Here is a 22,010-nt window from a genome sequence, read left to right as displayed (position 1 = left end):
CACCTTCCCCCACCTCCACCTTTTTTTTCTCCCTTCACTTTACAGCTCATCTTTGCTGTAGCCCAGATTGGAGGATTTTTGGCATGTTTGTATGTACATGTGCACGTATGTCTTCTAAATTACGCCATTTTTACTTCCTGTAAAGCAGGTGCTTCCAAGTCCCAGCTCTCCTTTCATGTTCTGTGCTCAGCAACCTCCCGTTCCTTTTTCTACCTCCCGTTTCTGCAAGCCTGCAAACCTGAGTTGGTGTCAACCCACAACACTCCAATTTTACCCATTTTGAAAGATCTGGTACTGTGTCCTCCTTGTCTTGTTTGCTTCATGTCCTGTACCCTCATCACTTGCTCCTCTTTGCTTCGTATCCTTTTCCAGTGGAGTCAGCAAAACCTACAGATGACCTTTTCCTTCCAGCCACGTTTGTTTTTCCCTTCTTTATCCTATCAGATAGGATTTTTCATTAACTGCTGAATAAAACTGCAAGTTGTGTCGGGCAAGGGTTTTATCTTTACTTACTGTGGACCTTCAGCATGTTCTGAGGTCAGAGCCCGCTATCCTGATCTCCTCCGGCACGTGCAGGGCGTGAGCTGAGAAGAGTTCTTCAGATGTGTGGAAACCCTCTTCCCTTTACCGAATCTGGGTGCTTTTGAGAGCGTTGGCAGCGTTTGTTTGCTAAGAAACGCTCCCAGCTCTTTCAGCCCCTCTCATGTGGCTGGCCCAGTTCCAGCCGGTGTGGACGAAGGCATGAGCACTGGGGTGACTGGATCCAGCCTCTTCTCTCCATGGAGACAGAAACCCCACAGCAGGAGTGGCAACAAATGGTCAGGGGAAAGAAAACACCTGGTAAGAAAATATTTGTCTCCTCTTAAACTCTGCTCTTCATTGTGTTTCCACTGGATGGCCTAAACCTTTTAGCCCTTCTCTCTCTCCTCTGTTATTTCCAAATCTTTTGGCAGGATCCAAGGCAGCAACAGCAGTAAGGGAGGGCAGGACAGAGGTCACGTCCCTGCCGCCGGTCACTGCTGTGCAGCTCTGAAACAGTCTGTGCTTCACGGCGTTGATCCATTTTTGCTGTATGGTATTTATCTTTCCTTTAAGGTGGCTCCTTCCCATGTCCTACCTTCACCTCCGATCAAAGCCCAGGAATCCACAAATCCTGATGATCCGCATGCTGTTTCACATGCTGTGTAGTTCCCGGTCTGCATCTGAATGGAAAACTTGTGGACTGGGGGAGAGGCTGTTTAGTAGGGCCTGTTGCAAATAGGACAAGGAGTAATGGTTTTAAAATAGTGGGGGGTAGATTTAGTTTGGAAATTAGGAAAAAATTTTTTACAATGCGAGTTATAGAACACTGGCACAGGTTGCCCAGAGAGGTGGTGAATGCCCCATCCCTGGAAACGTTCAGGGCCAGGTTGGATGAGGCTCTGAGCAACCTGATCTGGTTGGAGATGTCCCTGCTCCTTGCAGGGGGGTTGGACTGGATGGCCTTTAAAGGTCCCTTCCAACCCAAACCATTCTATGATTCTATGATTGTTTTCGGCTGACTTTTCATACATCTGGGCAGCATGCCGTACAATTAGGTGCCAATAACGATTTTGGTGCCAATGTACTATAAATATTTCCGTTATTTTTACATGAGGAACTAGACTTCTGAAATCACATGCCTAAAATAATCCAGCAAATCAGCGTCAAAACTCAAATGATGAACCATTTCTCCAGGCACAAAGTCTTTGTATCACAGGGCATTTCACAATTGTTAGCATTCCATAGATCTTTTATTTTATTCATAAATCTCTAAGCACACAATAAAGCTATTTTTGATGAGCAATATACAATTAAAATCTTATAAATCAATTAGAAGGTTGATGTAACCCTCCGTGTTTTACTTGCATTTATAATACCAGATCTGTAGGAGAAAACAAAGGCAGAGGAAAATACTTGCTTAAGGAATTATTTACAGCTTTATCACTTACAAGCTCTTTACCTAAAAAGAACAGCAGTTCTTGTAGCTACAACAACAGCGCTTTGAGAAGGAATAATTAGCAAAGCTAGTAATCAGCAAATGAATAGGCTTGCATAAACACATCCTTTTCTTTTGCATTCTCCGGGCTTCTAGAGGAACTCCTCCAGCTTATCATAGCGCTGTTGGCTGCATCACTGATGGGTACCAGTTAAATACACTGAATGCCACTCAGAGAAGCGGTCACTATAAAATTTTGTCACATCTCTGTGAGACAGGGGCTCCATGGCTCAGGATGAGAGAGGGGCAGGGACAGCCGACCTCCCAAATGATCCAGAGACAAGCAAAGACGTGGAAGATCTGACAAAAGGCTTGGAGGAACTTTGTGCGAGCCCCGAAGAGAGAGAAGGCTTGGCTGCGCTCCCGCCTACAACAGCAGCACCACCTTACCTGCGTGCTGAAGAGAAAAGCAGACAACGCACACAAGCGCTGCCAAGGCCCGAGCAGCTCAACGTGGAGCTGGAGACGCTGAGGGCAGAAGATGCTGCAGAAATGAAAACCCAGACCCGACGGATTCAGCATTTGGAGGGGCACTTCATGGATTTGGCCAACAACCATGGAAAAATTAGACAGCTCAAGGATGAGCAGAGGAAACGGCATACGCAGCTGTGGGAGGAGAAGGAGCGCCTGCAGCAGAACGAGGAGCTTTTCAGCCAGACTGCGAGGGAGAAGGAAGCTGAAGTGCTGCAGCTCGCTGCCCAGGCCAGAGAGCTCTCGCAGCAGCTCGGCTCCTTACGGGAGAGGTGTGCTTACGGGAGTCACGGAGCCCAGCAGTGAGAAAAGGAGCTGCGGGAAGCTCCGAGCCAGCAAGTGCCTATGCCTGGGAAGTGGATTCACAAAAAAAACCAACCAACAACCAGCTGCAACGCCTTCGGGAGGAACACCAACGAACTCCTGCACGGGTGGAGCGCGCAGAAAGTCAGCAGAGGGCTGAGGGCAGCGAGCTGTGGGCCGGGCTGAAGAGGGCACATGAGGAGAAAGAGCGACTACGGAACCAGGCCGCGGAGAGGGGCAAAGCTCTCAAGATAAGCCACGGGAAATGCAGCGGCTGCGGAGGAAGCCGGAGGCTGCGGGAAAAGCCGGGCTCCTCGTGATGCAGCCCAGCACCCGGTTGCCAGCTGCAGTGCAAACGCCTGCTGACCCGGGGTACAACGCGGGCCCGTGGGCTCAGAGGGAAGGCGGCAGGACTGGAGCCGGCTGCTCCGTTTCGGTCGAAATGCAGCGAGGGGTGCGCGTTTCCCTCCCGTTACTGCACGAGCGCCCGAACCCGGGCACCCAAACCCGGGCAGGGGACACCCGCTGGTGTGTGCCCGAACAGCCTCCCCCGCCTCCAGCCCAGCCCCTGCCGCGGTCAGGCGGGAAAGACCCCAAAACACCCCTGCCCCCGGGGGACATCGCCGTCCCGCCGGCTGCGTCTGTGGGTGACAGACCCCCCCTCCCGTCCCCCCCCCCCCCGCCAGCCGCCACCGTTTTCCCGCGCGCGGGCGCAGCCGCCCCTTCCCCCCCTCTCCGCCTCCCCCGCCCCCGTTCCCGACAGGCTCCGCGCCGGCAGCACCGGGCCGCAGCCTCGTTCCGCGGTCGGCTCCGTCCCGCCGGGCCGCCGCCGCCATGCGCCACAGCCTCACCCAGCTGCTGGCGGCCTCCTCCGGCGGAGCGAGCCCCTCGGGGGCCGTTTGGCCGCTCGTCGGCGCGGGGCAGGCCCCGAGAGGGCGGGATGGCGGCGGGGAAGGGGATCCGGGCCCCGCGCGGCCCAAACAACAGCAGCCGCCGCGGCGGGAGGCGGGCGCCCTGGAGCCGCGGCGGCCGGAGAAGGAACCGGAGGCGGCCGGTGGCCCGCTGGAGGTGTGGGAGCAAGAGGACTGGTTCCCGGGTTTGGAGCTGGGAGACCTGCTAGAAGCGGCCCGGCCGGACTGGGACCTGGACGCGGAGCTGAGCGGCTGCTTCTGCGGGGAACCGGAGCCGCTGCCCCCGCCGGGCCAGGGCCAGAGGCCGGCGGCGGCCGGGCGGAGGAACGGCGGGGCTGGGAGCCGGCTGAAGGCGGCGGCGGCGGCGCGGCTGAACCGGCTGAAGAAGAAGCAGTACGTGCTGGGGCTGGAGAGCCGCCTGCAGGGCCTGGCTGCCGAGAACCGGCAGCTGCGGGACCGCAACCGCGGCCTGAGCCGCCGCCTGCGAGAGCTGGAGCGGGAGAGCAGCTACCTGCGGGCCGTGCTGGCAAACCAGAGCGCTCTGGGGCAGCTCCTCGGCCGCTTGGCCGGCATCCGCGCCGGCGGGCTGCAGCTCGGCACCAGCCTCTTCAGGGACACGGGCGGCCCCCGCCGCCAGCACCAGCACCTCCAGGCACCGGCCGGGGAGAGCAGCGACCACGACTACGCCCTGCCCAGCTCCCGGCCGCCCGGCCTGGAGGAGACGGAGGAGGAGTGGGCGGCCCCCGGCGGGATCTGCCTCCACGTGGAGCGGGATCAGGTGTCGGTGGAGTTCTGCTCCATCTGTGCTCGGCGAGCGGCGGCCTCCTTCAAAATGTAGGGTCAAGTACCTGCTGCAAAGTACTCGTGGGGTTCTCGCCCGTAGGGGCCTCGCGTCGTGGCGGAGGAAGCAGGCGATGGTGCGGAGGAAAAGAATAAGATCCTGGTGGTGATGGGGTGGTGTTGGGGGAGATGCAGAAGAGGGGAACCTGGCGCTTAAGCGGCCAGGGTGGCAAAAAAAATGAAAAAAAAAATCTCTCTCTTGAACGGCACGTTGGGAGCCAGACGTGGCCTTGGTTAAAGGTCGTGTAAGTCTGGCGTGTGGACGGTAGCGGTCTGAGCCGGTTTGGCGGGAGAGTTGTGCAGAGCTGCGTACGGCAGTGCGATAGTTCTCGTGCAAACTGACCCGCGCCTCTACACGCAGAGGTGCCGCCAAGAGCCCGTTTGCAGCACTTGGGTGAAAAGATCGTGCCGGCCTGCCGCGTGAAGGTGTGCTCGGTTCCGCTTCGCAGTTGCCAGTAAAGATAACGCTGACTGCCCGGTCTTGAGTCAGATAATGTCTAGCCTGCTTATCCTGAGGAGCTGAAAATGCTTGCTTAGAAAACCAAACCAAAAACTTCATTAAGACATCGTCACTGGACAGACTTAAGAAAATAGTAATGGTCGGCAAAAGAAAGCATGCATATAAAATTGTACTGCATCTCAGTTATACATTACTATTAAAACCTCTCTGACAGTTTCTCTTTTAGGTGCTTGCCCTGCCAGGCTCCGTTGTGTAGGGGTTAAAGAACAGTCGTTTCCCACCTCGCAACCTGGTAAGGATCAATATATTCCCATAATGCGGTATCAGACAGCTTGCTTTGCTTGTGCCAGTCTCTTGTAATGACTGGTTCAGGAAATGATTTCTCTGGTCCTCGGCCTACTCTGCCAAAATGTTGCTAGCTCTGGATGGTCACTCATAGCGAAAATGACAATCACGTCATTCTAATTAGCTGTTTTCCACTTTTCCTTTTTTAAATTAATATGCACATAGTAGCCAGTACACGAGCTACCTTTTGAATTTAAAAATGAATGCTTATGCTGTTTGAAATAGAAATTTTCTATTAAACTAAGTATCTGATGAGCTGAAAAGGGAAAACATGCTAATAAGGGAGATGTGATATTTACAGCCTTTTATCATAGGGGACTGTCCCAAAGGTGTAACTACATTGCTTTTTAAATGAAAAGAAAAAAAAAAAAAAAAACAAAAAAAGAATTTGTGACCTGTTGGTTTAAACTACTGTCTAGTGTTAGGGATGCACGGTACCTTTACAAAGTCCTTCTCTAGCTCGCTCTAATTCATGATGCGGAGTTTTGCCTGATTAAGCAGAACCTGAGCACGGGTTATTTCTGTTCAGTGGAATCCCAGTGTAGAGGAGTCACTTTTTTTTGCATGGACCTGTAACGAGAATTGCTGTTTGAAGAATGCGGTGCATCGAAGTAACTCGTTACTTTAGCTTCCCATAAGTAAATCTCTGTGCCCATGCACACTGAAATTCCTGTTACTTCCAAGTAGCTTTAAATTTTAAAGATATTGCATGTATGTGCATGTGCTTAATTTTACTGTAGAGTTCTTAATTCAGCCTCTTGCAGTACCCAGAAATCTACAACTTTATATAATTAAGCACAGTTTGGAGATGAGCAAATATATGTGTCTTGAGGCCTAATGATTTGAAAAATGCTCCATGATTAACTGAGATAGGAGGAAAAATAGTTCAACAAACAATATAGCGAGTGTTTTCCTGTACTAGTCAGTGTTTCTCCCTATCGCAAAAGATGAGTGGGTCGTTTTTTCAGTTGTATTGCAATGTTTAGGTTGTTTATATGTATGTCAGTTGGGGGAAGAAGGACTGTGAAAATGATAATATGTAAAGTGAGGTTTCACAAAGAACAGATTTTCCCCAAACAGTTTCATTCATTAACTTATTTTAAAAAATATTCTATTTAGTGTTTCTGAAGTCTTGTTTCTTAAAGCCTTAAATTCTGTGTTTAAGGCTGAGTAGAAGGTGAAAGCGGTTTCTCCCAGACATTTGCTTTATTGGTGCTAGACCCTAGCAAGCATTCATCAGTATAAAAGGAGTTTGATTTTTTTCTTTGTGAAACAGCACTGTGTGATAAAGTACATGTGTATTTAGCATCCTTGTTTTTCTTTATGCTAAAGTGGATTCAGCTGTGTTGGGGCAGAAGAGACGGGACCAGCTGCTGGCCACATTTCCTGCTTTATTTTAAAAGGTAGTATAAGAAATGAGAATAAAGAGGTAACAGGGCTTTTGCTGTCTTTGCTTTAAAAAACAAAAAAAAAGTTGAATGCTGGAATCATTTACTGTCATCCAAGATGGTTTTTTTTATAAAGACAATGTCCTATCAAACAGGTTTTAATCCACTGTATGCTGAATTCCATCTGTGTAGGGTATACTCCCAGCACAAAAGAGACTTAGTGGGATACGTGTTACCTGACACCTCTGTGGTGGCATCGACAGGACTGTTTAAAGTTTCAGTCTTAAATTCTGTGACCCCGCTGTAACTGATGGGTTACACCAGCGCCACAGGAATCAGAGCTGACCATCAAAACCGGTACTGACTGATACGCAAAATGGAAATAATTGAGTTGGCTTCAACCTAGGCTCGGTCTGCCTAGCTCAGACTTCACGAACACACTTTAATTTGCAGTTTAACATGCTTGATGAAAAGAGAAACACTAATGTAGCAAGTATGGGATGTCACAGTGGCGTTTTCACAGTTACTTCAGTGTAGAAGTGTTTTTTAAGTTAACTTAAATATGCATTCTTTCTTTTTGCATCACTGCTAAACGGTAGGGGTCAGGGACGTAGTTCTGGTCTCTGTTGTGAACTTGCACATCGCTCTAGTCATGACACTACCTGTGGGCTGTGTCTGAGAGTAGCTGATTTTCTGACAAAATGCAAAATGATGTATACCGGTACAAGAAAAAGGTCAAGTCCCAAGAAAGTTAGGTGGCTACAGGCATGTCTAGTGCCTACTGAATCACATTTAAACCAAATAGAGGGGAGGAGGTTATTTGAAATTCTAACCGACTGTACTATCTGTATGGTGTGTTATTAATGTAGCTTTTTGAAGTGGAAGCCTTGAAATGACATAACTTAATACTTGAAAAATATATTGTAAATGTTTCTTTGTAATTATGTGCCATCCAGATAAGAATACGATATCATAATAAAATCAGACTTGTTGATCTTTCAATTTATGGGCTCAGATGTTTCTTCATGTTGTCATTAATGCCTTTCTTTAATTGAGTGATTTATTATACAAAAATGGGAAAACAGAAAGGGGAAAATGCTGCTATCTGTGGGTCATCTGTTGGAAAACAAGATAAAATGGATCAGGGTGTGCAGGAGAAATGTTCTTACTCTTGTCTTTCAGGTTAAATTTGTGGTGAGCACAAAATTAAGGCAACATTCCTTGAACCAAAGATAAAGTTGTAATTCTGAGAATCACCACTCCTTGTATTTTATTTACAGTTGTTTTTCTTTCTTAATATTTTATTAATGTGGATATGTTTGATGAATAAACCGTGGAGGAGTAGAACACTTACAGAAATGCTTCCATGGTCTATTGGCATCTTCCTCCTTTCTGTCCCATTTTTAGGTTCTGAAGTTTGATGACTGGCTAATAATACGCTGTTAAACCATAATCTTTCATCAAATTGTTATTTCCATGCTAAACACTGGAGTGAGTGTAGCAAAAGGTTTGAGGGTGCTGAAAGGACAGAACGTTTTTAAAGCTCCGGAGTGAGCCATGCACTGTACTCTGAGTTCTGTTAATCTTAAAGGCTTTATTTGTAGAGAGCAGTTTAAAATAGCATGCTGGCTTTCTAGCGTCCAGGCTCTCTAGTGAACATAGTCTGCAGCTTGATAAAAAGAAACACTTCACATAAAACAGTCTAAAAATCTACAAGCGTACTGGCACGCTCTGCCTTTTTGGCTTGCAGCTGTAGAAAATCCTCAGTTGAGCACTGAAATTTGTGAAGAAATTATATAATCTCTTGGCATCTTTTGGTACTTCCAGATCAGAGGGCTGGAGCAGCTCTCCTGCGAGGACAGGCCCTCTGGAGAAGAGAAGAGACTTGGGGAGACCTTAGTGTGGCCTGCCAGTGCCTAAAGGGGACTGATAGGAAAGGTGGGGAGAAACCCTTCAGTAGGGCCTGTTGGATGAGGCTCTGAGCAACCTGATCTGGTTGGAGATGTCCCTGCTCCTTGCAGGGGGGTTGGACTGGGTGGCCTTTAAAGGTCCCTTCCCACCCAAACCATTCTATAATTATCAGATTTCTCATGCCACTTGTCAAAACTGTAATCAGTTTTCCCTGTGGAACACAGAGATCTTTGCAAAACACAAAGGCCTTTTGTAAATTTACTGATTTTTAAAAACCTATGTTCTCTAGAGCTTGTAGTTAAAGAGTTTTTTAGAACCAACATGCTCTATTTATAGGCTTTTATTGGCTGTTTGTTAGGCTGTAAATGTCTCAGGGATATATTAAGTATGGGGGTTGTTCAAACGGGCTTTGTGTTTGAAGAACACCACGTGTAAAACTGCACATTGACAGCAGCCGATTCTACAGGTTTTCACCGAGTTTAAGTGGGATATTTCTGTCTTTGCTCATTAGCAGGAGGATGGCAGGAGCCAGACTGGGGGGGTACGGGGCAGATGAGAGTACCATTTGCAGGAGCCCGTGGAATAGACTGTAATGCTGAGATTCTGCATCACAAATGGTACACATAGAAGATAAGAAATACTAAAACACACTGATTTTATTTATAGCCAGTCTCTTGGCAGTCTTTTAGCAGTAGCTCAGACTTGGGAGTGGTCAAAAGTCCATCCGTGCAGGTTTTATATTAGACACGCGCTCTTCTAGGAATGCCATAAAGGCTGGGATGGAGGCTGGGACTGGCTCATTTCTACTGGAACAGTAGAAGAACGGCTACAACTAAAACCTGTTCTAACAGATTTCCAAATGAGGAGGCAGCGTTTGCATGGAGTTTGTTCCAGTTTACCAAGAACTGGTAAAATCTTGTCCTTTGGCTTCTGGAGAGCTCTATGAGGTACGTTGTACCCTGCGTATGAAACGTAGAACGGAAGGAATGTTCCCAGGTTTGTGTGAGGCCACTCCTTCACGCACGTGCGTGCTAGAACTTACTGACAGCATCTTGGCCAGTAAGTTCTTGGTCACCTACTGAATTCTGAAGCAGTTTCAGTCTTTATTCTTTAACTTCCTTTGGAGAACACATTGAGGAATGTGGTGTTTTGTTGGTTTTTTTTTCCCCTTGTTAGATACAATCTTCACCTTTCACCCTAAGAAATTAATATCTAAAAAATGTGGTTTGGCCAAGTCAGGTCATTAAATATGACAGAGCGTGCATTTTGATTACTCTGAGAATAATTATCACTTAAATTGGTACCAAAATGAAAATAGTACATGGAATTGGAAGATGGGTTTGAATCTCACACTTTAAAAAGCACAAGTATCTGTTTACAGTATCTTAACTATATCTTGTTAAACGCTCGTAATAATCACCAAGCCATTTATTTTCATTCTTAAAGATACTATTGCAGAGAAATAGCTTTATGTTTTTACCACGACAGGTAAGTGGTTCTGTTGGTTAAAGTCTGATGACTTCTGGAGGTACCATAATTCAGTGTCCTGCAAAACACTTGCTCCATGGAGAATCTCTAAAGCGAGGGTGAAGAGAGTAAGGCCAGGACGGCTGTTTAGACGCAGGCCAGTATCAGAACACTACACAATACAGCCACACTTTGAATTAGGGAAAACTAAACTGACTTTACCTAGCAACTGTTGTGCAGGTAGTCTGTCTTTGCTGCTTCCCCATACAAATCTGGCCACTACTGCTGGTTAGAGAGAAACAGAGTGCACGATTTTCCTGCTGAAACAACAAATCTGTTTGTTAAGAAAAAGTGATAAACATGATGAAACTTTGTTAATACATTTTTCAGCAGTGCTAGAGCGTAAGTTTTAAACCAAGCCAGTTAAAGGTCTCAATGCTGAATTCTTAATTCTCAATAATAAATACTTCCATGTGCACCTCAGGGGATACTAGAATTTTACTCAAGTGTAGATGGTTGCTGACCAGTAATTGAACGGGTTTTACAGTTAAGATCATACATCAGATTGAGATGATTGCTTCTGTAGAAAAAAATCTTGATTTAGTTCTTAAACCGTATAATACTACAGATATCTCATGCAGTAGGAAAATCAACGATTTACATTGCTCTAGAACACACAGTTGCCAATGGAGAAGACAAGCCTGGTGCAAAAGTGAATGATTCCAGACCACTGATCTTAAAACTAGAGGTAGCTGGGACACCACAGGAACAGCACCAGCCATTTGAGGCCTCCCCACACAGCTCCTTTCTTCAGGAAAAGATTAATTTCAAGGCAAACTGGTTGCAAGGACAAAGTTTGTCCTGACTAGGCATTTTTTTTTTGGTCACTTGATTGATAGATAATGCTCAGAAGTCTGACATAAGTATCACTCCCAATTGCTCTGTGATAGCAGTGTTCTCTACAGTGTATAGAGTGCCCCTCGTAACAGCCTAAAGGGGGTCATCTTGTGACAGAAGTTGTATGCTAGCAGAATGAAGGAAGGTTCAGGGAGAAAAAAAAAAAAACACCCATATTTTGAAGAATCTCTAGAAACACGTTACCTTGACTCCTCTTTTTTTTTAAAAAACAAAAACCAAAAAACTGTGGTTTGCATTATGAAGAAAAAAACCCAACAATAATACTAATTTGTACAGCTTGTAAAAGATGTAGCGTCACCTTAAAGCCAAACATTAAGCAGGCAAAATAAATGTTTTTATTTTTTTTCCTCCCCGTTTCCAAAGAAAAAGCACCTGTCCTTACAAAGCTGTTATTCAGGTGTATACACTAAGCTGGACATAATGAAAAACTTAACTTGCATTTAAATTCAGAACTGAAAAGAATGCCAGTGCAGAGTCTTAATTTTGTTTTTCTATTAAAAAAGACAGCAAGCAACAACTTATTTCTTTGTTTATTATGGTTACTTATCCAAGGCAATTGAAAAGTTGCTTAACTTCATGCTTGTAACTCTTCAGGATCACTGCTAGCGTTCATGTGCTGCAGTATTTTGACATATATTCCGTGATGTTTAGTGGCCAGATATAAACCAGTAAGCATCTGTATAAGCACACCAAAACTTGTCTTTCTGAAGACAGGCTGAGCAGTTGTGAGCCAGAAGCGTAATAGATTTTCTTTCCCCGGCAAGGGAGATGAGGAATACCTAAACAACGTAAACAGCGGTAGAAACGTAGGGTTTTTTCCCATCCAAGTTAAGCATCAATATTTAACATTAAAGCCATCAGAAATATTTAGGAAGCTATTTATTCTCTCCTTCCTCTCCTGAGTTAAATTCAGCTGGTGGTACTGAGCTCTCTGGATAAATGCTGTAAATCATCCCGACCACATACTGACATCTCACCAAGCCACACAATCCCCTCTCTGTGCTCTGACCCGATCCCACAGAATTACACCCGCCAGGGCATTTGGCTGCTGGGCACTGCCCGGGATCGGTAACTTTTCTTGGCCGTTCAGCCAAACGGCACCAAGCAGCAATCTTCACTGCTCAGCAGCCATGATTTCACACACCCAGGCACATCGTGGGTAGCTTGTAAGGTTCCAGCTCAACACAAGTGCTTTACAGTGTATCAGTCTGCAGATCTTGTTTCACTTTAGAAGCCTGGTGCATAGCTCTTACAAACTTTGCCTTGTAATTAGATGACCTTAATGTAAATCCCCTTCCATGTAGTAAAAGCCTACTAAGACAGGTGTGCATAGACTAAAAATCCACAGAATTTAAACTAAGAACTGAAGATTTGACCAACAAATAAACGTTGCTCATTACACGTCAATAAGACATACCTGGCTGCCAGGCCTGCGTTCACAGGGAGAGCCAGGAAAACCGGATAGAGACCACCCACGACAGCTCCTATTAATCCTCCTCTGATCACAGCGCAGACCTCACAGTTTAGGTCGCCTGCATGACAAACAACATTTCCCTATCAAGATTCACATAGTTCTAACACGTCAATTTATAAGCTGCATGCAACAACATGGAAACAGGCACAAACCTGTACAGCCATGCTATACAGGTATGCAGGAAACCTTGAAAAGACTCTTCATTTTACAAAAAATACCACTCTCATTCCAACCCATGAAGAATTTATCACTCTAAAGTCACCTCTGAAATGAAATAATACAGATGGGGGAAATGGAACTGCTTTGTTGCAGTCGTTTTACATGACTTTGAGTGAAAAATGCTAAAAATCAGTGATGTGTAACAAATTTTTTAATAAATGTACAAATACACATATGTGTTTCCTTTCCCACTCAACTTCAAGAACTCATTGCTGCCTAGTGCATTAGATAATCTGTTTTACAAACTGAGGTTTTTCAAGACCACAGCAGTTCAAGATCACTGTTCTACAGAGAGGAAAAGCTCCTCTAGTCTTACATTGTCTACAGGAAGCAAAGACCTTTCGAAAACAAGGAATAATGAGGTTTTTACCTGAAAATATAGGGTCACGCACAAAAACTTCATAAATTGCTGCTGTTGAAAGAAAAGGAATAACAGCCATTGGCAGAGCAGACACCAAGGAAGCCTTCCTCACGTGTAGGATGTTCCTGAAGAAATTATTTGCCGCTAAGCCGCATAAGCTCGAATTTGCTGCAAGGAAGTACGATCCGTGATTACAAAGGTTCCTGTGGAAGAAGAAAAGTCACTTCAGCAATTAAGAACTGTAAAAAATAAAAGTTTAGTTTACTCAGTCCTACAGTAAGAGGTAAGAGATGTAAATCTCTTGCTGGTGCAAAAGGAGAGTGGCTATATGCCTGAGTTTACACACATATCAAGAATTAAGTGCAGAAAGGCTGAGAAGCCTTTTCTACAGGTTTTTTTAATTATTACGGCTAATGGAAACTTAATGAAATTTGGTCTCATAATCAGCCTGTTTCTAAGGAGAATGTTTTCTCAAAATAAAAATGAATAAATAAAGAAAAAGATCACAGCTAGCTGCTGTCATCAGCCTTGTTTCCAGCATGCTTATCCAAAAGTACAGGTTTAGTGTCATCGTAACAGCTTACAGAACACATCAAGTGGGACAACTGTGGCAACTGCGATCCTGCAGTAACGACCTCGGCAGCTGCTGGCAGGTGATTTGTAGTGATTCTGTAGGCTGAAGGGCTGTAACCCTTCCTCGCACACGTGGAACATGTGAATTTAAGGTCCTACCTTGCTAGGAGGTTACACTAGTTAAAGATTACACACTGGCTTAGAGAGCTGGAGCTTCTGTTTTCCCCTTGGTAACAGAGGGACTGGATTCTGTTATCTACCACGTTTTTAGCACGCGTTTTAGAGCAGCTACTCCTGTTGCAATCTGCAATATGGTGAAGGCAGAAGAGAACAAAGTCTGGTCAGGGACAGTCAGCATTTAATATCTTGACAAACAGTTCCCATTTCAGTACATTCCATCACAGCAGGTAACGCAAGAGAGGGAACAGGAAAGCGTGCCAGTTTTAGAAGCCTGATGAACAGCTTGTGATTTATTCCATTTGACTCACAGAAGGAAGCTGTGCATCACCTACAGCATTATAGCTGGCAGAGACAGTTGATCAGTGGAAACAACTCTTCGCTTTAGGTTTCCACAAATCTAAAATTCCCCAAATGATAACTATTGCCAGGCAAAGCAATTAACTGGAAGGCACTCCAATTCTGAAGCTGTGCCAATATTATATTAAAGTGTATTTTAAAAACGCGTAATAAGTTGGATTTACCAGTAAAGCCCCAGAGGAAATGAAATACTTAACTGGTCACAAAATTTATGCTAGGCCAAATGTCATATCTATTTGCAAAACTATCAAATGTGACAGTCTCTAAACCATTTAGCAATTAAAATACACGACTTTTTTAAATCCACTTACTTAAAAAAATTTAATGCTTAGAGTAACACTAAGCACTGACAAACCACACAAAAAAGGCTTCAGAGATGTAAGTGCTAATTCTGCAAAACCTCAAACACTGAAACATCTGACATAAATGACACCAACTATTTCTCACATTCTGTACAGGAAAATACTTTCATTCTTGGTACATACCAGATTTTCAAACATGAAAAGAAGCTACTAACAATTCGATTCTGACATTATATAGGGAAATAACTTTACTGGAGAGATCTCTCTCTCGCCCTTATTTAGTAGCTATGTTTCTTTTTTGTTTTTTTTTTTTAAAGGAAATGTGCTTTTCAAATCACCATTCTCCCAATACTGGAGATTCCACAAACCAGCCATTTCATTCCATTGCTCTGTTTAAAACCACAGGCAGTGAAATGCACGTGCGCACACACATATGTGTAGGGGACCGAGATTAAAATTTATTTGAGAATCCAAAATAGAGCAACGTACCCAGGACCAGCAAAATCTACTCAGGATTACTGATGTAGAGAACTGCTACACTGCACAAAAGGCAAGAAAGGCAGGATGGAAGGGTTGGGTTCTGGTTTTTTGTTTGGTTTGAGAGGGGGAGGGTGGGTCATTTGGTTTTGCTTTTTAAATTACTTATTTATTTTTTAAAATACCAGCTCCCTGGTGTTACAAACAAGAACTTTGTGAGCAGGAACTCTCTCAATCTGACTGCAGGATGCTTCCTCTTCCCTTCCAGCCATCGGTGACTCCCTGTTTGGATATACAAACTTTAAATCCTGCCAGAGCAGTTTCAGGTAAAGGTGCAGGCCCCTGCAGCTATTTCTTTCCAAGGCCCAGCAGTCCCTAGGCACCACAGTTTCTATCAAGACATTACCACATCACCCATGAGGTATCTGCCTCCCCCTCAGCTCCCCGGCTCTCCCTAGGAAGGAGACGTGTTGTAAGTTGAATCTGAGAGCAGCAGGTCCCACACAAAGCTGCACTACTGACTGTAACGGGAGGGATAAAGCCTTGGCATTTTTCTTTCTCACCTGCGTGGGGAGGCCCTGTGTTACTACCAGCAGTTTGTTTAGCCAGCAATTTAGCCCTATTTAAAAAAAATAATAAAGAAGCTTCTGATTACTCTTATTTATACAGAATTTATCCAAGACGATACACAGGTGCAAGGGGCTCTTTACAGAACCAGCTCAGGTTCAGTGAGGTTTTGCAGTGAACTGCAGCACGACAAAACACAAAAAGGTTGTTTGTGAGGCCCAGAAGGCATTTAGCTGGCTTTGTGCTGCACAGAACCCTGCGGGAGAGCCTGCAGGACTCTGCCTGACTCGTCCACCACCACCACCTGGATACCTCAGTCTCGCCTTCCTAAAACGGGAAGCGGTGCAGAGCGAAACACAGGTTGATGCTCGCTCAGTTGTGGCCCCAGGCCAGCCCTGCTGGACACAAGATGCCTCCTGCAGAATCACCAGAGTATCAGCCTTATGCTCTCCAACATTTCAGTTTCCTAGAAGATGTATTAGCTCTAGCACAGGACTGCATGGGTGCTCAGAGCCAGCCAGGGCTGACCAGCCATCCCAGAACCCTAAGCACTGGGGTGCCAGAAACCAGCTGAGCAGGACCAGAGGTAACAATGAACTACTCACATTTAAAAAGTGCAAAACAAGTTTTCTGTTCTGCACAATAATAAGCGTCTTCACAATTAAATATTTTTGTAACTGCAAGGAAGATTTGCGATGCAAGAGTAAGGGAAAAGAAAAAAGAAAAGCCTCCAAAAGACTTTTAAATGTTCGATGCACTTATCTTCACCTGTTTCACCGGCACTTACTGATCTGATTTAGGAAGCTCACTGAGTATCTTTTGTATGACTTCCATCTCCTTAAATCTTTCCAAATACAGTCTTTGCTGCGGAGAAACTGGTTCAAAAAACTCTCTTCCTGCCATCTTGAAGTCCTGGATCATAAGGAACAAACAAACAAACAACTGTAATCAAAGTTCCATAGCCTCAGTTAGGTCTCAAATAAACTTTCAGACTTTTTCAGCACTACGCAATCACAAATGCCTGTAGTGATGTCGCAGCTGTGGTTTGACAGTTGCTCCAAGCCAATTTAAGTACTCGCTGTGACAAAAATGGACCACGTCACCCTCCAGATACTCCTGCCCGAGCACCTCCAACCCTGGGGCCATACAGCAGCTTGGGTCAGGAAACACATAGACAAAAACTGCCTAGAGGAACAGCGGGCAGTGTACTTGTTTTTTCCAGCCGGATCACCTTCTAACACAATGATTTCTAATGCCAGCAGCACAAGGGAGGACACTAATGGGACAATGGGTTTTGGCAATACTCCAGCTTTAAATTGACTTAACTGTCAAACAGAACTACAAGGAAAAAAAAAAAAAAAACCCAAAGCCGAGCCTGTCGGCAACACTGGCTGCACCTCTGTGATAACAGATTTAAGAAGGGGTAAAAAACACTGCACAACAGCAGCTGGAGAGAGGAGTGAGAATATGTGACAGGAACAGCTCTGCAGACACCAAGATCAGTGCAGAAGGAGGGGGAAGATGTCCTCCAGGCGCTGGAGCAGAGATTCCCCTGCAGCCCGTGGTGCAGCCCATGGTGGAGCAGGCTGTGCCCCTGCAGCCCATGGAGAAGCAGAGATCCACCTGCAGCCCTGGGAGGAGCCCACACCGCGGCACCTTAAGCTACAAAGGCCCTGGCAGGACCTGCGGACTGTGGAGAGAGGAGCCCACTTTTGAGCAATTTTGCTGGCAGGACTTGTGACCCCATAGAGGACCCACACTGGAGCAGCCTGTTCCTAAAGGACTGCACCTCGTGGAAAGGACCCACACTAGAGCAGTTCATGAAGAACTGCAGCCTGTGGGAAGGACTCACCTTGGAGAAATTAATGGAGGACTGTCTCCCGTGGGAGGGATCCCACAGTGGAGAAGGGGAAGAGCGTGAGGAGTCCTCCCCTTCAGGAAGAAGGAGCGTCAGAGACAATGTGTGATGAGCTGACTCCCATTCCTCGTCCCCGGGGAAGAAGGGAGGGGTGGGAGGAAGGTGTTTTTAGATTTGTTCTTATTTTTCGTTATCCTATTCTGTTTAATTGGCTACAAATCAAATTAATTTCCCCAAAGTCTAGTCCATTTTGTCCGTAATGGTAACTGGTGAGTGATCTCCCTGTTCTTATCTTGTCCCAGGAGCTTTTCATTTTATCTTCTCCCCCTGTCGTTGCTGGAGGGCGAACGGTACAGCGGCTTGGTGGGCGCTTGGCAGCCAGCTGAGGTCAACCCACCACAACAGCTTTTGACTCCACCTGGTATTTAGCAATTCAAATGCTTTTTCTAGATGTTTTTCCCCAGAGGAAAGTTTCCCACACCTACTTTACCTTAAGTTTCTCTTCTAATCTGAAGCCTGTATCTAGGACAGCACTTGCTTCGAGTCACGCTTGGCGGGACGCAGGAGCAGAGGACGCAGGAGCAGAGGACGCAGGGCCAAGCAGCAGGACCTCCCCGGGATCAGCAGGCCGGTGCCAGCCTTGAGGCCTCTCGCTTCCGTCCCGTCCGGGGCAGGGTCCCCACAGCTGCTCCCTGGGCAAACCGCACAGAAATTCCGTCGTGGAGCTGCGGGTACCCATGGCGTGTGCACCACCCTTCCTGGCCCTGTAAGGCAGCTGCAGGTCCCCGGGGCCCGGCTCAGGGCAGAAGGCCTCGCACCGGGAAGCTGTGGCTCACCACCCCCCCCGCCCCGAAAGCTGTTCCGCAGCCGTTAGCGACCGTTACCGCCCGCCGTTAACCCCCTCAGCGCCTGCCCCGCGCCACGTTCACCCTCACGCCCTTCCCGCCAGGGCCGGGCCCCGACCTGCACGACCTTGAGCTGCCCCCGCCGCACACCGCCCTTACCGGACCGCTCCCGCCTAGAGCTCCCCGCCGCCTACAACATGGCTCCGCCCACCTCCCGCTACCCCCTTATGGGCGCCGCCATCTTACCCGCTCACATGACTCAGGCCTTCAGAGGACACCGTTGATTGGTCGTTCCCCGGCGGCCCAGCATGGCGGCTTGCGATTGGCTGCGGGCCGGCCGGCGGGCGGGGGGTCAGGGCCCGGCCCGGTGCTCGTTGCTAGGGGCGGCGGATGGCGGCGGCGGCTCCTCCATGGAGACGGGGCTGAGCGGGGATCCTGCAGCCGGCGGCCGGGAGGCGGGGACTCCCCCTAGCGGAGCGAGGAGCCTTCGATGGGGGGAGGCCCAGTCCTCGGGGTAACCGGCTGACCCCCTCCCCTCACCCCAGGCCTCGGCACCCCGCCCTGGGCGCTGCCTGCGGCCCCCCACCCCTCAGCCCCGCGCCCCCTTCCCGCTTGTCGCCACCCCAGCCCCTGCATCGTCCGCTCCCCTCCCGCCTTGCCGCTCCCTCCCCTCTCTACCGGCTCCTTCGTGCTCCCCGTCGTCTCCCCCTCCTCGCCCCGGCTGCCTCTCGCCTCGCCCCACCTCCATCCCCTCCCTCATCCCCTCACCTCTTGCCCGTCCCTCAGCAACCTGGGGGGAAACCGTCCTCTTCCTTAATCCTACCCCGGCTCTCCCTTTTTCACCTGCACCCCATCCTAGTCCTGCACCCAGCAAGCCAGCCCTCTCCGCCTTGTCCCGCTTCGAAAAGCAGCAGACAGATCCCTTGCGTGCCGGGAGGAGCGAGGAGGGAGGGGAGAGTCCCTGCTTGGAGGGAAGCGGGGACGGGCAGATCCCGTTTGTGAACGTTAAAGAGCCAAACAGAGCCGACCCCTTCACAAATGCCGTTTCCGTCTCCTAAAGAAGACGATGCAAAGCAAAGCCCTGTCATGTGCATCGCAGCTCCTCATGCGGGGAAGGGAAGCGTTTGGAGCTTGTGCATCTTTTTCGTACTTTTTCTTAACGAGCTAGATGAGGAAAATCTATCCCGTTTCTGTTTCTCTCTTTTTGTTTTTCCAGAACAAGGGAGAGAGAGAGGCTCGTACTGAAGCCAACCAGCTGTGCTTCTGAACGGGAAACTCTGGACTGATCTCACGGCTTGCTTTTTATTTCATTAATACATCATTATCTCTGAAAATGAACCTTTTGTGAAGCTCTTCTCTCCTTATTCCTCTTTCACGAGGTGGCTTCTGTGCAAGGGAAGAAATGGCATGAAGTAAATGACTCCAGTATAAAGCAGTCTGCTTTGCCAAAGTGCCCAGTGAGCAGCACTGTCACTTTAATAATTCCAGGTCAAGGGATTGCTTTCCTCGTTTTCAATCCTCTCTTTTAATACATGGGAGGATCAGAGGGACATTAAAGACCATAAGGCTGGGTGGCTTGCAGATAATAAAAATGGAAGTGACTGGCCAGTGACTTCTGTTGGTAAGGGTGATATTTGAAAGCTGTTGTCTGGTGAGGAAAAAGGGACCTTTTCAGTCTGCTGTGTAGTCACCTAATGCGTAGCTAGCAAGATTCATTCAAGAAGTGAAAGAAGTTTAAAGAGTCACTTTGGATTGGTTTTGTCTTCCTTCTTATTTGGATTACTTGGGAGTTTTTGTCCTGCCAATAATATGTTTTTGAGTATGTACAGGTGGAGTATTAAGACAGCTGCCTAGAGATGGACTGTGCCTTAATTGTATTACATAAAATATTTTAATTTTCAAAATTTGCTGCCAGAAGAGGAGTTATAATAAGGTTTTATATTGCCAAGGAACATTTTCTCTTGTATTTTTATAGATTCAAATATATTTTAAAGAAATTGAAAACTTCTCTTTAAAAAAAAAATCAAAAAGCTTCTTTTTTTCCCCTTTTTTTTTCTTATTTGTGGGAAGCATCAGAAGTCCAATACAAGAAAACAGCAAGTATTGATAGAAATGAAGATTGAAGCTGCATTTCCTCACTGAACTGTAAAAGTGTTTTGCAATAGATAGTCAGTTCCTGACCTCGCAAAGTGTACGTCGTTAATACCTGTAAATAAGCACTTGCAACCAGATTCAGAAGTAGGAAGAAGAATGCCAGTCAAGAAGAAAGGTGGGCTATGAAGCTTCATATCTCATATTGCGTCTTCGTTTTGTTAGATTGTTGATTTCTAGTACTTACAATTTGAAATTAAAAGTGTTTTAATGGGGGATTGGAATTGTTTTTCTTTTGCGTTGAAAATGGGGGAGAAATCTGTGCGTTTATAATACTGATTTTTAAAAGTATTTCTGTGCCGTGTTTTAGGACTTGTCACGTCAAATTTGGCCTCAGATAAGTTATTTTGTAAAGATCAGCCATCAGAGATCTTGAACAGGCACCAAGAGAAAAGCTTGGCATTTAGTATTGTGAGAAGCCTCTCTTACAAACGCTACTGAATTTTAAAATCATGGGTTTAGTCTGTTATCTATTCTTCACATGTCTGGCGGATAAACATCAGCCATCAATAGCAGCATAAATAAATAACAAAGTTTCAACGCCAGTTTTAAATAAAAGTTATGAGATCTGTGTTTTGAAGGCGATTTGAACGTGTTTTTTTAAAATGTGATTTTAGCTAACTTTGATTTCCATGCTTTCATGCAATATAAAAGTAGTACATTTATGACTGTAGTATGGCAGCATTTAAGAAAAGATGACCAGCCTTACGTTTTGCCCCTTCTCTCCTCAAGTTTATGATTACAGCAAGTACAGAAGCAGCTTTGGAAAATGTGGTTTCCAGTGCCCAAACAAACATTGAGGAATATATGAGGGCAAATTTTTACTCTGAAAACACTTGTAGACCTTAGGTTATTTCTGGTCCCTTGCAAATACGACACCAATGTAAAATTTCAGAATATACTAATAGAATAAATGGCATGTGAACCTTTTCTGTTTGGCTCATCTATCCAGATGTCTCTGAATCTGATATATCCCTGGATCTGATGATACCAAAACGTGGGGGAAGGATCAAGAAGTGAATGTTACACAACAGAAGTGGGGAGATAGTCAATTCCTTGTAGGAATAACCCTTCAGTATTGGTTACGAGTTAACTTTTACTATGTACATAATGATAAAAACACGCAGATTGCTAGAATTATTTTAATACAAAAAAGGGGGATTTATTTAAAAAAAATGGGATTTATTTGCAAAAATGGGATTTATTTATTTACAATAAATGTGACTGTATTTTAACGGATGACCGTGTAGAAATGAATTTTCAAAATGGAAATATTTTAATGGATCGTGTTGTCATTCATGTAATTACTAACAATTATGTGTAGTAAAGATGGGAACGTGTATGGAGGAGTACTGTCCCTAAATAATTCATCCTGCTGTGCTGTTAACGTGTCATCCTGATGTACTGGTGAGGCTTGCGTACTCTGCCTGTTTACAGAAGGAAAATTAAGACTGTCTTTTCATATCTTAAGTTTTAATCCTGAACTAGTTGATTTACACTAAGGATGTTTCTGTGCTGGATGTTTAGCTGTAATTCAGTTTCAAAATACTTGCTGCGGGATTTTTTGGGTGAAATCTTATGGGCTGCTTTGTGCAGGAAGTTAGATTGGCAATCA

General features: G+C 46.1%; 4 protein-coding genes across 7 annotated transcripts in view; 3 read left to right on the top strand and 1 right to left on the bottom strand.

Annotated features, from left to right (window-relative positions):
- The first annotated feature begins 741 nt into the window (after window positions 1–741).
- On the top strand, window positions 742–3,285 carry CCDC89 (coiled-coil domain containing 89). Its single transcript, XM_010118325.2, is given in 4 exon segments — window positions 742–840; window positions 2,328–2,451; window positions 2,454–2,833; window positions 2,836–3,285. Coding segments are annotated over 4 exon segments (879 nt in total). The 3' UTR covers window positions 3,112–3,285.
- Window positions 3,286–3,595: 310 nt separating this feature from the next.
- Window positions 3,596–7,737, top strand: CREBZF (CREB/ATF bZIP transcription factor). Its single transcript, XM_086739689.1, has 3 exons — window positions 3,596–4,536; window positions 5,217–5,294; window positions 6,680–7,737. Exons 1-2 carry the CDS (start codon window positions 3,626–3,628, stop codon window positions 5,263–5,265), a joined length of 960 nt encoding a protein of 319 aa, XP_086595815.1. The 5' UTR covers window positions 3,596–3,625; the 3' UTR covers window positions 5,266–5,294; window positions 6,680–7,737.
- Window positions 7,738–11,543: 3,806 nt separating this feature from the next.
- Window positions 11,544–18,630, bottom strand: LOC104473887 (transmembrane protein 126A). 4 transcript variants are annotated; one of them, XM_086739686.1, is made up of 6 exons: window positions 18,491–18,630; window positions 17,890–18,091; window positions 16,329–16,453; window positions 13,095–13,288; window positions 12,449–12,563; window positions 11,544–11,810 (listed from the first exon to the last, which is right to left on the bottom strand). In XM_086739686.1, the coding sequence occupies exons 3-6, from the start codon at window positions 16,442–16,444 to the stop codon at window positions 11,606–11,608; spliced, it is 630 nt and encodes a 209-aa protein (XP_086595812.1). In that variant the 5' UTR covers window positions 16,445–16,453; window positions 17,890–18,091; window positions 18,491–18,630; the 3' UTR covers window positions 11,544–11,605. The 4 variants fall into 4 exon arrangements, with proteins under 4 accessions (XP_086595812.1, XP_086595813.1, XP_086595811.1 ...); XM_086739687.1 differs by having other exon boundaries at window positions 18,432–18,569; XM_086739685.1 differs by having other exon boundaries at window positions 18,404–18,532.
- Window positions 18,626–22,010, top strand: part of DLG2 (discs large MAGUK scaffold protein 2) — a 1,053,001-nt gene continuing 1,049,616 nt past the window's right edge. Inside the window, exons 1-2 of the mRNA XM_086739684.1 lie at window positions 18,626–18,758; window positions 19,461–20,513. Coding sequence (XP_086595810.1) covers window positions 20,495–20,513 — 19 coding nt within the window. The 5' untranslated portion in view covers window positions 18,626–18,758; window positions 19,461–20,494. The remainder of the gene's footprint in view (window positions 18,759–19,460; window positions 20,514–22,010) is intronic.

This window comes from Chlamydotis macqueenii, chromosome 1, assembly GCF_036417535.1.
Source record: "Chlamydotis macqueenii isolate bChlMac1 chromosome 1, bChlMac1.mat, whole genome shotgun sequence".
Lineage (NCBI taxonomy): Eukaryota > Metazoa > Chordata > Aves > Otidiformes > Otididae > Chlamydotis > Chlamydotis macqueenii.
Note: the sequence above shows the minus strand (reverse complement) of the source record. Positions and strands in the feature narration are given on the sequence as shown.

Excerpts from the sequence above, each read along its gene's own strand:
- CREBZF (XM_086739689.1), top strand. The coding sequence starts at position 3,626 with ATGCGCCACAGCCTCACCCAGCTGCTGGCGGCCTCCTCCGGCGGAGCG. Across the intron at positions 4,537-5,216 it reads GCGGCGGCCTCCTTCAAAAT|TTTCTCTTTTAGGTGCTTGC; the intron begins GTAGGGTCAAGT and ends CCTCTCTGACAG.
- LOC104473887 (XM_086739686.1), bottom strand. The coding sequence starts at position 16,444 with ATGGCAGGAAGAGAGTTTTTTGAACCAGTTTCTCCGCAGCAAAGACTG. Across the intron at positions 13,289-16,328 it reads GAGCTTCCTAAATCAGATCA|GAACCTTTGTAATCACGGAT; the intron begins GTAAGTGCCGGT and ends CTTCTTCCACAG. Across the intron at positions 12,564-13,094 it reads GCGTGACCCTATATTTTCAG|GCGACCTAAACTGTGAGGTC; the intron begins GTAAAAACCTCA and ends TTTGTCATGCAG.